Consider the following 15,346-nt stretch of genomic DNA (forward strand, 5'->3'; position numbering starts at 1 on the left):
CGAAAAGGACACAGAGCAGGAGGAGGGGGGAAATCAGCCAACGCAGCGCGTTTCCTCTGCAAGTTCAGGGAAGTTTATAAAGTCTGTGTAACTTCCTCTCGGGTGCGTCCAATTCCTGCCACCTTGGGAGAAAGAGGGACCCCCGCCCCCTCGGGCTCCGGGTGAAAACCCCTCTCTGGACATCTCTGGCTCTTTCTCTACACGATCAGGTTCCCTTTAACGTGTCCTCCGAGGCGCTCCTCTTGGCACCCGGCTGCGCTCTGCCCAGTTGGCAACGGGCGCACGTCGAAAACACCTCGGCCAGTTTGTTACGGGTGTTATTTCCGACGGATTCAGTTTAAAAAGGGGTTTTCTTTTTTTCTTTTTTTTTTTAGGAGAGAGAGAGAGAAACATTTTTTCAAAAAAACCGAAGAGGGCAGGCAGGAAGGAGCTCTTGCAAAAAAAGCAAATATATGACTCAACAATGTTTGTGTTTTGGTTCTGGGTTTTTCGTTGCGCGCGCGGCGGAGCGGCGTCCGAGGGCTTGAGCGCCGTCGTTGCCAAGCGGCGGCCGCTCGGCAGGGGGCGCTGCGCGGGGTCCGAAAAAGCCTCCTGCCGCTGTCGGCGGAGTCGGCGTGGATTGTGAACACAATGTTAAAAAGCGGCCGGGGAGTCCGAGGAGCCCTCAAAGCCCCTGCGCGAGCCGCCCGGAGCCCGCCGAGCTCTGTCTGCTGCTGCTGCTTCAGACGGCGAGGACGGCGACGGCGAGAGGATGGAGCTGAGGGCGGCCGCGGCGCTTTGCCTCTACTGCCTCTGGAGCGCTTGCCGTCTGCGCCCGTGGCAGCTGGACGCCGCCGCCGTCAGGCCCCTGCTGCCCGCCTCGGCAGCGCAAGCGGCAGCCGCCAACGAGGAGAACCTCGACGTCAGAGACGCCGCCGCCTCGGCAGCCTGGAAGGCGAAGCGCGAAGGCGCGTTCCGCAACGGCACGGTGGTGCCTCACGACTACATGGTAGCGCTTTACCACAGCCTGGCCCGGAGCAAGGAGCCTCCTGTGCCCGCCGTCGAAGGAGGCGGACGAGCGGACACCGTCACGGGCTTCGTAGACCAGGCGCAGCCGCGAGGTGAGCCAGCCCGGGTAGGGCGGTGGGTGGAATGGGTTGGGATGCCCAGAGCGCACCTGCGCCCTGGAGCAGGAGCCGTCGAGCCCCGCGCAAGGGGACAGGTGGGACTGCCCAGGACAGGTGGGATCCTGTTTGTGGGAGCCGGTTCTTGCGCTCATTGTCTCCGAAGTGAGTCCCGCTTCGCTTGAGACACTTCCCCCTCTCCTCCTGTGGTCAAATCCCCAAGTAAGCGGTTTGCATAGGATTGCAGGCTTCACCCGCCCCCTCCCAGCGAACAAGTAATCTGACCGGGATCGCCCCAGTTAAACCCAGTTCTTGCGCATAGCGGTGGAGGAGAGAGAAGGACCTCGATTTGCCTCGGGCAAGCGCCCGGCCTTCAGTTACGCCGGGTGTTCGGATTTGGACTGGATACCTTGCAATTCCACTCCAAGGCGAGAATCGGGATTCTTGCTCGGGGTGGTTAGTTTGAAATCAACATTGCCAACCTCTTGGGGTAGGGTAGCAGTCCAAATCTGATGCAAAGTACTTTGAAAGGTTACTCTCGGTTCTTCCAGCTAATCCTATCTACTCTAAACGATCTAAAATATTAATCTCGATCTAATACAAAGCAACAAACGCCCCTCGACTGTGTGATAGTTACCTCGTCTCTCTGCGCTCTGCGAGTGAGAGGTTGGTCTAAATTTTGCAAATTCGAAAGAAAAAGAGAGTCGCTGCGTGGTTGTTGTTGTTTTGGGGTGGTTTAAAATGGCAAAACATTAATATATATAATATTTGTGTGTACATCACACCCCATACGTTTCGAGAAAAATGCACCGTGTACCCTCAAGCTGGGGCGGGGAGGACTTAATGTGAACCCAAACTGTTAAATAAATGTTGGCCCGAAGCAAAAGCATACAGGGAGAGGAGGGGGAAATCCAGAGAATTGCGGCCGCTACAGTCCTGTGAGCGTGTAATTCGACCATACGAAAACAGCCAAGGAAATGTAAAGCTGGAAATAGTTTTGTTTTAAATCCAAGCCGCGAAAGCAGAGGGGTCTATCTAAAACTGCGGCCAGCCCAAACCTGATAGGACACAACCCCACAACTGCGGAGGGTTTGCTCACCCCAAATCCAAGGGGTTTAATGGAAAGTCAAATGATTTCTGTTGGAGTTCTGCTCAAGAGCTGCAAAGTTTTCTGCAGAGGGTGGCATTCGTTCTCTGACAATCGGTTCCGTTTGAGAGCCAAAGGGAGCTGCAGAAGGAAAGAAAAGAAGGAAGGAAGGAAGGAAGGAAGGAAGGGAGGGAGGGAGGGAGGAAGGGAGGGAGGCAGAGAGAGAGAGAGAGAGAGAGAGAGAGAGAGAGAGAGAGAGAGAGAACTGGACCAATATTTTTTTTGAGAGCAGAAAAGAGGTCAGACCGGACCAGATAAGATTTTTCAGCTGAAGCGAGAAGCAAGAAAAATCTGTCCAAATGCACTGTGTGGCGGATTTTCTGCAGACTGCAGAGAGCTCAGCGCTGTCCCGCCGCTTCCCTCTCCGGGCCCTCTCTCTTCTGCCAGTGGGTGGGCCAGCTTTTGGCACCCAGCGAGCGTGACAGCTCAGCGGCCCGCTTTGACTCGGGAGGCCACCTGGCGTCGGGCAAAGAGAGCTGAGGTGCATCTGGTTTGCTGGCTGGACGACGGAGTGGGTGGAGATAGCAGGTGTAAGGCAAAGGAGGGAGGGGGGAGGCGGCGGTGGCCGCCGGGCGACCAATCCTCGCGGGCGCCTTCTTCCTCATGCAAATACAGCTCCGCCGCGGAACAGAGCGCAACCTGCCTGCAAGGGTCAGGAGGAGGGTTGAACCACCTTCTTCCCCAGAGCATCGCTGGGCAGGCGGGACTCTTGTCCAGGCAGTGCGCTCCGCGCTCCTGCAAAAGACGCACGGTTCCAGCCGCCTCCCCACGCGTCGCGCGCCACTTTGCGCCCTCCTTCTTCCTGGGCTGGCACAGCCAGGTTGCTAGGGAGGGGACAGCCCTCTCACCCCGTCACCTGGGGCGTTAAGACTAACGTAGAGCAACTTTATTTTCCCCCGCACCCACCCACGTCGCTTCCCTTCCTTTAGCTTTGGGGGGTCCTAGTCTTGGGTGGTGGCATTCCTGTTCCCCCAACTTTGGCAAGGTACGGAAGCGGTGCGGTGGGGTGGGGGAAGGGTGCGTGCGCTCGCGCGCTTTGTTTTACAGTTTGGTTCATCTGGAGCGCATTAATCTGCGCTGGAGGAGCCATTAAAGTGTGGAGAGGTTCAGGACGCTGTAAACGCATTTCGAGTTGGGGGGGGGGCGCTTCAGCCTGCCTCCCACCGCACTGCCTCCCACCTCAACCCCTCTCCCGCTTGCCCTGCCCGGAGCCATTTGGCACGCGACCCCTCTTGGGAAGAAGGTGACACGAAGGAACTGAAGGGAGAGGCCAATTTCTCACCGAAAACGTAAAAAATCCAAAAGCAAAACAACCCATCGCGCCTGCTCCGCGGGGCGGAAATGGTTTGTTTTCGCCTGCAGCGGACTAACCAACATCTCAAGCCGCTTTTGAGTGCTGCGCTCCACTCTGCTTCTGACAGCAGCTATTTTATTTACTTAACCGGCCACAATCCAGCCAGTTTTAAAACAATCAGATTGAAGACGGAGCGATGTAAACACGCGCTCAGTAGCCATCCGTCACGGATGCTTCAGCTGAGATTCCTGCATTGCAGGCGGTTGGGCAGGATGGGCCTTGAGGTTCCTTCCAACTCAACAATTCTGTGATTCCTCTACAGAGCCCCGGCGCTTACAGTGCTTTAATTGTGTTCGGCTTTGGGACACCTATTTATTCGTGTGAATCGCCTTTCCATGAGTTTGCGCCGAGGCTGACGCGCAAACCCGTGTTTCAAAACGGGAACAAATGAAAAATAAACGGTGAAGTCGCAGAAATAAGAGAGAGAACGCGCGACCCAACCGAAGTTAAGCATTTTAAAAATAAAATACAACTGTGTATCTACTTCGGCTGTAACCCTCTCTGCCATAGTAGTTCCGGGACATTATTCGTCTTTTTGTCAAAGGCTGCGCTGCTAAGCATTCTTATTGGGGAGCAAACTTTCCGGTAAACGCACGTTGTGCGCCCCCGAGTTGTTCTTTATTGCGGGTGGTGGTGGAGAGGAGACCATAAGCCCGGAGTTAAGTTAGTTTTGGGGTGAGGAGGGGTGCGGGGGAAGCGCCAGAGTTGAGCGCTATTTCTAGCAGAACGAAAAACCCAATTTTTCAGGCTGATGGGGGCAGTTTGCACTGAGCAACCTGGCTGGTGGAGACATATAAACGTCGGAAGGGTTCGATACGCTTCAGAACAGAATACAAGCGAATTTAAAAAAGACAAAGGACAAAAGGGGATCCCGGGCTATATAGCTGAAAGGAAGTGCTATGTGAGTTCGGAGAAGTTTTGTTCTTTATGGGTCCCCCCGCGCCCATGAAGACGGTCTGCCTCAGGGAGAGAAAGCCCTCAAAGGGAGGCGAGGTTTGAGGTTCCGCTGTGCTTAAAAAGTCAGGGCGCCGCCAGGCTAACCATAACTCCGGCTTGTCCCTTTTGGGGTGAAAACGAGGCATGTGGGCTTTGGGCGCAGGATAACTGAATTTAGCCTAACTGAATTCAGGGCAGCTGAACACTTAGCACACACACATACGAAATTCCTCCTGAAATTGTCGTGTCTGAATGGGTTGAACAGCAGGTCATCATCGTCAGGCGCTGTTGGAAAGATCTCCCGGTTCGTTAGTGATTGCTCACAAATAATCTAGAGGTCAAATCCAGCTCAGCACGGAATATCAAGGGGGGTCAACTTCCTAGTGAGAATATTTAGGAAGGGATACAACCTATATCCCTTGGTGGATATAACCTAAGGGGGCATTTGTAGCTATGGTGTAAGTTTTCCCATAAAGGATGCTAACCGTCCCAGGAGGACTGAAAATGCTCCTGTTGTATCTGATTCAGACTTCAACACCGAAGTTAACGGAATTAGACCGATTTATGCTCTGCAACTTCAAAGGTTTAAACGGTAGATCGGTGACCTGGTTTTAAAGAGAGGCAGATCGAGAGATCTTGAGTCACACGAGCTTCAACCGTACAATATTTAGTCGTTTGATCGATTGATTTAATTACACACCTAGGTTTGCATATGAATAAAATTAAATGAAATAAAAGTGAATTTCGTTTCCAGAGGATATATATAAAATCAATCTAATCTAACAGCTAAATCCAGGGGTGGGGATTGGGGGAAATGTCCCATCCTCCCTTCTGATATTGTTGGACCACCTGCCCATTGGCCAGATGTTGGTTGAGCTGGAAGTCCACCAACATCTGGAAAACCACAGCTTCCTCGCTCCTGCATGTATCTAGGTCTAGGTCTAGGGAACCAGCTGCGTGGCTGGACCTTCCCGTTAGTAAATATCATAAGCAGCAGCTTATTTCTTCCCGTTTCTACTAGAAGGGTAAACACGAAAAAGCGGGTATGCTTGCATTCCGGTCTGCGAGTTTACGCACATTCATACGCACGTTTAACTTCATCCCCCGCCCCCGCCCTAAGGATTCTATACATATATAAATTAATCCACCCCACCTGAGGGAGTTGAACAGGTGAAGCACCTGCTGAAATCAATGGGTTTTGTGAGAACATAAGAACCGGAGCCATTTATTGCAGCATAAGCTTCTGAAGACTGGAAGCTTATGCGGTTCCTGAAAACTTTCGCCGCGGTAAAACTGCCGGCGTTTAAGGTGTCTCAATACCCTTTTGGCAAGTTTTTGCCGCAACACGGGAAACCCCCACTCTGAATATGGTGACTGGAATCTCGTGGGACTTGGGCTGGGTCTTGCCTCTGCTCAGTGCCAGGTTTCAAAAAGGAAAAGGAAAGCCTTCGTCGGAAGCAGCCCGGTTTCCAGGGGGGCTGAAAGCGAGAAGCCCTCTGTGCAGGCCCATTGGCTTCTGAGAGGGGGCCCCCCGATCTCTCTTTGAAGGCCAAGAGGAAGGAGGACTCGACGCCGGGGAATATCTGTCCGAGCTGCTTGCTTTCCCCTCTTAGGAATCTGCTTCCAAGAGCGCAGCGCAGGGCCCGCAGGCTGCGGTTTCTGGGAGTTTCAAAGCAAAACTGAAACCAGCTGAGCAATTCAAAGGGGTCTCCTCCCCTCCTTATCTGTTCCTATCCAGACTTCTACGTCGGATTTTTTGGGGGGCGGGGAGGGGGGAGCCAACAAATCAGCCCGCTGTTTTCCACCCTAGTGGAGATGTTTTCCACCCCAGTGCGTAAGGGGGTCATTGATTTGAGTTCCCCAGGAAAGCCCTGGGCTCTATGAATTAAGACATCAATGAAAGGTTCCTTCTTATCATAGAATTGTACTTGGGGTCCTTGAGGATTCTGGTCCAAGCCCCTGCAATGCAGGAATCTCAACCAAAGCATCCATGACAGGTGACCATCCAAACTGCTTAGAAACCTCCAAGGAAGGAGAGTCCACCACCTCCCGATGGAGTCCGTTCCACTTTCTAACAACTCTTACTGTCAGAAACTTCTTCCTGATATTTAGTGGGAATGTCCTTTCTTGTACCTCGAAGCCATGGGTTCGAGTCCTATCCTCCGGAGCAGGAGGAAACAAGCTTGCTCAAACTTCCATGTGACAGATATTTGAAGGTGGCTCCGAAAGATCAAAGTTGGAAGCGGGTGGCGCTGTGGGTTAAACCACAGAGCCTAGGACTTGCCAATCAGAAGGTCGGCGGTTCAAATGCCCGTGACCGGGTGAGCTCCGGTTGTTAGGTCCCATGTCCTTCCCACCTAGCAGTTCGAAAGCACGTCAAAGTGCAAGTAGATAAATAGGTACCCCTCCGGCAGGAAGGTAAAGGGCGTTTCCGTGTGCTGCTCTGGTTCGCCAGAAGCGGCTTAGTCATGCTGGCCACATGACCCGGAAGCTGTACGCTGGCTCCCTCGGCCAATAAAGCGAGATGAGCACCGCAACCCCAGAGTCGGTCACGACTGGACCTAATGGTCAGGGGTCCCTTTACCTTTACCTTACCGAACTATCAATACTCTAACCGTCCACCCCGCCAGGTGTTAAAGAACTCTACTTTTGTCTCTCTTCCAAGATATGATCACTTTTTTAAAACAGCAGCAACAACAGATCTTTTAAATGATTCTCAGCATCTTCCCATTCTTTCCCGTTCTCAAAGTCAACCTGGAAGGGTGGGTTATCATCACCCTTTCAGGATTTATTTAGCAAGGGAAGAATGGGAGAGCGAGTCAATCTCGAACAGGGAGCAAGTTCAGCTGAAATCACTGGACACGTATCTTCTCTAAGGCGAAGCTGTGGAGCCAATGCAGGCTCTTGGCTCCTTCCAGTTGGAAGGCCAACTTCGATCGGACCCAACACTCCCCCCCCCCCTTGAGAGTGGCTTCCCCAGCAATCCGCTTAAGATCGTGATTCGGAGGCAGCAACCTATTGAAGCCAATGCATAGGATCGCGCTGTAAGAATGATTCCAATAGACGCTCAGCGTATTTTCAGCAATGCCCGTTTTGTGCGTGTATATAAGAAGCGACGCGTAGTGGTGCTGTGCCGGAGGGGCCGCATTTGAGAAATCTTCTTTCCCCTTCTCCTCCTCCCTCCTTTTATTTATTTTAATCCGATTTTTGTTTATCTGTTGTCACGTCTGATGCGTTAATCAGTCCCAGGAAAAGGGCTACGTCCGGCTCGGAACATTTACATGGGAGGGCGGGTGGGAAAGGGTTAAGAATATGTGCGCAGGGTCAGACCCCTTCAACAGCAGTCAGACCCCTAACTAACGCGGCTCGGTCCTCTTTCTCCTCTCTGCGCCCCAACTCCAAGGATATAGATGGACACACACGTGAACAAAATGATCTTTGGCAGATTGGGAAAATGTTTAACTTGGCACGGAGGAGGCAAGAAAGACATGAAACAACCTTCCAGAACCTGCTCGATCCGAGGGCTGGGAAATAAATACAGATGGTTACTGTAAAGATCTTTCTCATTGTCTCTCCCCGAAGGAAGGCGCGGGCTGGCGAGAGGAGGGAGGGACCCAGGCTCGTCTGTTTCAAAGACAAGCCTCTCCAGGGGCTTGTTTTTCGAAAATGAGACGAAAAGCAGGTCCAAAACGCACGGCCCTTTTACCTCGGCCGCGCTGTCCCGCCCGGCAACCTTAGACCGGGTTTTCTACACACGCTCAGAGGTGACGTTGCAACATTCCACCAGGCCTGAGCAGCGAGAACGAGTTTCGGAGGAGCTGCTCTGTAAACGGTCGCACAATTGCGCACCCTGTCTATACACGAGAAGCGCGGGGCTTAATTGAGCTGTCAGACGCACCCTCTCCCTTTTAATGTCCGGCGCAGCAGCAGTAGCGATCAAAGTGCCTCTGGGTATGTTCAGAAGCCCTTTCTTTCTCCCGTAACAAATAGAATCGTAGACTTAGAGGGGACCCCAGGGTCATCTAGCCCAACCCCCTGCAATACAGGAAACTCAGCGAAAGCATCCACGACAGATGACCATCCAGTCTCAGGACTGGGGCGCTACTGGCCCTGCAACGGGCAAAGTAGCGCTCGCTTCATGGGCAGCAGCTTCCTAGCAGCCAGTTAGGCGCATTCAGGGGCCATGCCTGGTAAGTACGCATAGCTTGATCCAGGAGAACCCCGACTCGCGGCAGAGGGTTCCCTGCTGGACGACAGCTCCCACCACTGGCCCTGCTGGCTGGGGTTGATGGCAGCTGAAGTCCCCAAGAGACACTTCCAGGTTCCAGGCCTGAGTTGGCGGGAGAGGCCAGGGTAACAAGGCAACCGCGCCGTCGGGCCAGGCGCGGCTTTTAGGGCGCACAGCTCTGCGCTTGCTCTTGATTCACGTTTCCTTCTGTCCCCCTCCTCTCTTTCTGCAGATGACTCTCCGTCGGAAGCGGCGCAGCGCTACCTCTTCGACATCTCCAGCCTGCCCGAGCTGGACGAGGTGGTGGGCGCCGAGCTGCGGATCCTGCGCAAGCCCCCGGGAAACCGGAGCTTGGCCACCTCCCCAGAAGGCCTCCTCCACCGGCTGCTGCTCTCCTCCTGTCCGGAAGGGGAAAGCCACCAGCCGGGCCTCTTAGACTCCAGGGCCGGCGACCTCTTGGACTCGGAAGGCCTTTCTTCCTCGTCGCCCAACAAGTGGGAAGTCTTCGACGTGTGGGCAGCCTTGACGGGCGGGGCCGAGGAAGGCGGCAGCCCTCGCCATACTCGTCCGTCGCTTTGCTTCCTCCTGAGGGTCGTCTCGGAGCAGTCCGGGAGACTCCTCCCGCCGGGACAGCTGGGCTTCCGCAGAGAGCAGCCGTCGGAGCCGCACGAGAGGGCGCTGCTGGTGGTCTTCTCGCGCACCAAGCGGAAGGAGAACCTCTTCAAGGAGATCCGAGAGAAGATCAAGGCTCTGGGTGGCGGTCCCGGGCTCTTGCTGGAGCCCCCCGACTCGGGACAAGATCCCCTAGCCAAGCAGCAGCGCCGCCGCCGTCGGAGGACCACGCTGGCGGGCCGGGCGGCCGGGGGGCGAGGCCACGGCAAGAAGGCCAAGAGCCGCTGCAGCCGGAAAGCCCTGCACGTCAACTTCAAGGAGCTGGGCTGGGACGACTGGATCATCGCGCCCCTGGACTACGAGGCGTACCACTGCGACGGCGTGTGCGACTTCCCTCTGCGCTCGCACCTGGAGCCCACCAACCACGCCATCATCCAGACGCTCATGAACTCCATGGACCCCGACGCCACGCCGCCCAGCTGCTGCGTGCCGTCCAAGCTCAGCCCCATCAGCATCCTGTACATAGACTCGGGCAACAACGTGGTTTACAAACAGTACGAGGATATGGTGGTGGAGACGTGCGGGTGCAGGTAGCGGCGTCGGAAGAAGCGAAGGCCTCTTCTCCTCCTCCTCCCCCGTCCTCGCCTGCTTCGCTTCCCGGGCTCCGTGGCGCGCGTCTTGCATGCAGCGAGTTAAGAAGATGCCAAGATTCGCCTCGATGTCCTGCCTTTGGCTGCCTGGCCCGACGGCACTCGTGCATTGTGCGTGTGTGGCATAAAGAGGAGCCATCTTCTTAGGACCCTTCCCCATATAATATTCGAGGGCGCCTGCCCCTTCCCCAAAGTTGATAGGCATTGCTATTCAAATGGTGTGCCTGCCCATCATCATGTGATCGATTATGTGAGGCGGAGCTTCCCTGCCCCCCCCCCCAATATTTTGTTTCAGTTGGCACCGCTGGAAAAGGGGGGATTTTGCAGGCTTCGCCTCTCTTTTCCTCCCTCCCTCTGCAGATGCTAGTGACCTTTATTCCCTAGACAATGAGTGAGTGACCTAGCACCCTTCTGTAAGTCTGCACCCCACCAAATGGGCACTTTAAGAGAAGGAAATGGGATGACAGTCTTGAGAACACCTTTGCCAACCAGTCTAGGAGGTTAGCTGAGGTGAACGGTTGTGTGTGTGTGTGTGTGTGTGTGTGAATAATCTGAAACGGTGGTTTTCAAGCTATCTCCAGTGAAGCCATTTCACATTCATTTTTGCTCATGATTTTGTTTTGTTTTGTGAGTGTTGGTGGTAGATTGTCTAGGCGGCACACAGTTCTCAATAGTCAGTGCGGAGGCTGCTTAAATGCCCCACCAGTTTCCTGTGTGAACCGAGGCCTGCAACCCACCAAACATCTCTCTGGGGCTGCATGTTATGGGGGAAGATTGAGAGTGGTGGACCAGCCGTCTTTTAAGGCAGTTTGTCTGCCATTACCCATCCGCAATGTTTCTGAGGAGCCCCTGAACACAGTTTGGACACCACTGCTCTGTGACACCTCTCTTTTCCCTCTTTCCCTCTCTCTCCCCCCACATTCCTTGACTTTTCTTTCTTTTGGAAGATTGCTTGCCTCTAGTGGCATATCAAAGAAACGGGCAGTATGTTGTTTAGCAGCACAATCTCTTAGGCATAATCACCAGGAAGTAAGTGATTCCCTCTGCGTTCACTGGAGTCTGCTCTCAGGTGAAATCTTGAACGCTTACATGGAAGCAAATCCCACTGAAATAAGGTCTTACTTAAGTACCGTGGTACCTTGGTTGTCAAACGGCTTGGCTCCCGAATGTTTTTTGGAAGCCGAACGGCCAATATGGCTTCCGCAGCTTCTGCTTGAGTGCAGGAAGCTCCTGCAGCCAATTGGAAGTTGCACCTTGGTTTTCGAACAGTCCCAGGAGTCGAACAGACTCCCAGACTGGATTAAATTCAAGAACCAAGGTACCACTGTACACACATTTCATATTGCAGTGTAACACTGATATTGTTGTGTGCGCATAATTGCCTGGGAGCGCCATTGAATTCCTTGGGATTTCTGAGTCAACATGCATAGGATCATGTGTTGCTAATCAACAAATCCTTGCCCGCCCACCCCCCGAACCCTGGTGGATTTTCCACCAGGGCTTATTTGGAGATGAAAATCCTCTAGCCATGCTTGGTGGGTGGTCAGTTTCTGAATTCTCAGGGCTTCTCTGATGGTTGTCCTGGCCTGGAAGTGTATTGTGAATACATCCCTTATTCCCTGTTAGATATAAAGCTGCTACATGTCAATGAGGGTTTGACAGTTAATGGAGCGCATGTTCTCAGCATTTATCCGTGCCCGGAGAATGACTCACAAAATGCGAAGACAGCAAATGTGGAATCTTTTGTCTGCCCATCTCACTCTCTCAGCTTGGAAGACATTTTCCTGCGTTCTCATAAGTGATATATGTTATCTCGTCTTTGTACCAAGGCTCTCAGTCTAGGCAGGCAAGGCTTCCATGGGCAAGAGCATGGGCTAGATTGTGTTCACAGGCTGCTAGTTGACCATTCCTGCTTTAAACTCCTCTTTACCACTGTCAGATGTTTCTTCACTGGCCTGCAGATGGGAGCAGGTTAAACAGCATTTGGGGCCGAGGACTCCAGATGTTGGCCTGGGCCCCTCGATGATATTGGACTCCCATCAGTCCCAGCCAGCATGGCGAAAGGCCAGGGGTGATGGAAAATGTTGTAGCAACATCTGACCAGCCACAAGTTCCCCATTCCTGCCATAAGAAATCCCTCTTTCCCTGATGTTGACAAAACCTAATTGTATAACTGGCCTCATCTTGGTTTTCTGTTTCTTGGTTACATTAGCGCAGCAGTCTTCAGTTCTTCAAAAGACCCAGAATCCGCCTTTAACTCAAACATGAATTTGAGACCTGTTCCATATAAAACCATATATAGTTGTATGCTGTGTTAGAAACTCAGACATTTAATCTAATAGCCAAATGGCAGTCGCCAAAACGGAATGCCGAGTTGCCGTTTTTGGGAAAGATGGCTCTAAAGTCCTATTTTTCAAAGGATTGACTGGCTGTGATTTATCAGTTAAACATCTGGCTAGTTCAGATGACAACCTTGAGCCAGGTTAAGAGCTTTGACAGCTTAAATAAGAAAAGTCACTTGATCCAGGGGCAGTCCACATACAGTATATACTGGCCTATTCCGACCTCTTTTTCTCAATGGTGACACAGACCATTCATAATGTAGGAATACTTTTCACAACGGTGAGCTAGGCAGTTGGTTGGAGTAAGTGAAGAGAAGCTACAACAATTCACCATAACGCTGTTCACCGCTTCTACTCAGGCTGCACAGAAAAAGCATTTTGGTTCCTGAAATTCATTCCAGTTGTGCGGATAAAGTATAACTGATAGAATTCTGAAAAATGTGGTGTTAGTGGGTGAAAACAGTCCAGAACCAATGACCACCAGGCATGCACCTCCTGATGGTGGAGATGCCAGGTACCATCCTTGACACCCAAGCATCTTCACTTTGTCGCAAGTGGCCGATAGCCAGGTGCAAAAATACACCTAGAGCCTGGCTAATTTTGAACACTGTTTGTATGCTGGTAGTGTTGGTGTTCTGACTCACCTTAGATCAGGCTGCAACTTGGTAGAGTAGCTGAGGAAACCCAGCCAGATGGGTGGGGTATAATTAATTATTAGTAAAGTAAAGGGACCCCTGACCATTAGGTCCAGTCGTGACCGACTCTGAGGTTGCAGCGCTCATCTCGCTTTATTGGCCGAGGGAGCCGGCGTACAGCTTCCAGGTCATGTGGCCAGCATGACTAAGCCGCTTCTGGCGAACCAGAGCAGCACACGGAAACGCCCTTTACCTTCCTTTTTTTTTTTTAAAGATATTTATTAGGATTTTCAAAATATTTCAAAATAGAAAAAGAAAAAAGAAAAATACAAAATAAAAATAGTTAAAAACAATTCAATCTTTCAATCACTTATCTTTCATTTGCTTGTTTCCCGGACCTCCTCATACCTCCCTTTTTTGTATTCCAGTTCAGTTTGTTGGTTCAGCAAATCCTTACCCTCTTTATTTGTCCTAATCTTTGGTCTTAAAATAGTAACGTTAGATTTTTACCTCTTAACAACCCATTTTTCATATTCCCTTAAAGCATTACAGCTGGAAACCACTTAATTTCTATCCAACATCGTTCTAACATTCATTAATTTTACAATATTTCTGTAGATAGTCTTTAAACTTCTTCCAATCTTCTTCCACCGACTCTTCTCCCTGGTCTCGGATTCTGCCAGTCATTTCTGCCAGTTCCATATAGTCCATCAACTTCATCTGCCATTCTTCCAGAGTGGGTAGATCTTGTGTCTTCCAATACTTTGCGATGAGTATTCTTGCTGCTGTTGTGGCATACATGAAAAAAGTTCTATCCTTCTTTGGCACCAATTGACCGACTATGGCCAGGAGAAAGGCCTCTGGTTTTTTCAAGAAGGTATATTTAAATACTTTTTTCAATTCATTGTATATCATTTCCCAGAAAGCCTTAATCCTTGGGCACGTCCACCAAAGGTGAAAGAATGTACCTTCAGTTTCTTTACATTTCCAACATTTGTTATCGGGCAAATGATAAATTTTTGCAAGCTTGACTGGGGTCATGTACCACCTGTATATCATTTTCATAATATTCTCTCTTAAGGCATTACATGCCGTAAACTTCATACCTGTGGTCCATAACTGTTCCCAGTCAGCCATCATTATGTTATGTCCGACATCTTGTGCCCATTTAATCATAGCAGATTTCACCATTTCATCCTGAGTATTCCATTTCAACAGCAAGTTATACATCTTTGACAAAATCTTAGTTTTGGGTTCTAATAGTTCTGTTTCTAATTTTGATTTTTCCACCTGGAAACCAATGTTCTTGTCCAACTTATATGCCTCCATTATCTGATAATAATGAAGCCACTCTCGCACTTTGTTTTTTAATTTCTCAAAACTCTGCAATTTCAGTCTATCTCCGTCTTGTTCCAAAATTTCCCAATATTTCGGACATTTGGCCTCCATATTGAGATTTTTCAGAGCTTTTGCTTCCATCGGTGACAACCACCTTGGAGTTTTATTTTCCAAGAAGTCCTTGTATCTTATCCAGACATTAAACAATGCTTTCCTGACAATGTGATTTTTAAATGCTTTATGTGCTTTGACCTTATCATACCACAGATATGCATGCCATCCAAATACATTGTTGAACCCTTCTAGATCCAAAATGTCAGTGTTTTCAAGAAGCAACCATTCTTTCAACCAGCAAAAAGCTGCTAATTCATAGTAAAGTTTAAAGTCTGGCAGGGCAAATCCACCTCGTTCCTTTGCATCTGTTAATATTTTAAATTTTATTCTAGGCTTCTTGCCCTGCCTTCTTGTCCTATGCTCTGTGGTTTAACCCACAGCGCCACCCGTGTCCCAATAACCTGCATTATTATTGGTAGTGGGTCCTAAAGCCAGCAGCTAAAAATCAATGTGCTAGAGGATAATGGCATTCTACGAGACAACTTTTGTCTGTTGTCTAGATCTGTTGATACAGATATAGCAGAAAGCTCACATTCATGGCTACGTTTATTGCCTTGCTGTTAAGAAGAATGCTTTAAATAGCCAAAATAGCCTTTAAGCCTAGTGGCCAACTCTTCCTAAATTATATTAAATAAATAAAGGTGTTTAGGTAAGAGACCTGGAAGATTCCCCAAGTAAATAGCTTTGGCACTGAGTCTTAGAGGGTCCATTGGTTATCATCTCCTGCTTATACATAAATGTCGCCAGTGACCAAACATGCTCTCTCATCCAGAGCAAGTAATGTCTGGATGGTTATGTCGATTTAATCATGAACATGTTTTAAATGAAAGACTCTGGTCTGATTTGGTGTACATTAGCTTCTTATTTTCCCATGTGTTGTTTTCCGC

General features: G+C 50.7%; 1 protein-coding gene across 1 annotated transcript; it reads left to right on the forward strand.

Moving 5' to 3' along the window:
- The first annotated feature begins 736 nt into the window (after positions 1–736).
- GDF7 (growth differentiation factor 7) lies at positions 737–11,191 on the forward strand. The gene is made up of 2 exons (XM_081000017.1): positions 737–1,100; positions 9,001–11,191. The coding sequence occupies exons 1-2, from the start codon at positions 752–754 to the stop codon at positions 9,972–9,974; spliced, it is 1,323 nt and encodes a 440-aa protein (XP_080856143.1). The 5' UTR covers positions 737–751; the 3' UTR covers positions 9,975–11,191.
- Positions 11,192–15,346: the final 4,155 nt, after the last annotated feature.

Source organism: Podarcis pityusensis (assembly GCF_964106645.2).
Source record: "Podarcis pityusensis genome assembly, chromosome: 3".
NCBI classification, from domain to species: domain Eukaryota; kingdom Metazoa; phylum Chordata; class Lepidosauria; order Squamata; family Lacertidae; genus Podarcis; species Podarcis pityusensis.

What these genes read in the sequence shown, in the direction of transcription:
- GDF7 (XM_081000017.1), top strand. Translation starts at nt 752, where the DNA reads ATGGAGCTGAGGGCGGCCGCGGCGCTTTGCCTCTACTGCCTCTGGAGC. An exon ending in AGACCAGGCGCAGCCGCGAG is followed by an intron (nt 1,101 to 9,000) that starts GTGAGCCAGCCC and finishes CTCTTTCTGCAG; the next exon opens with ATGACTCTCCGTCGGAAGCG.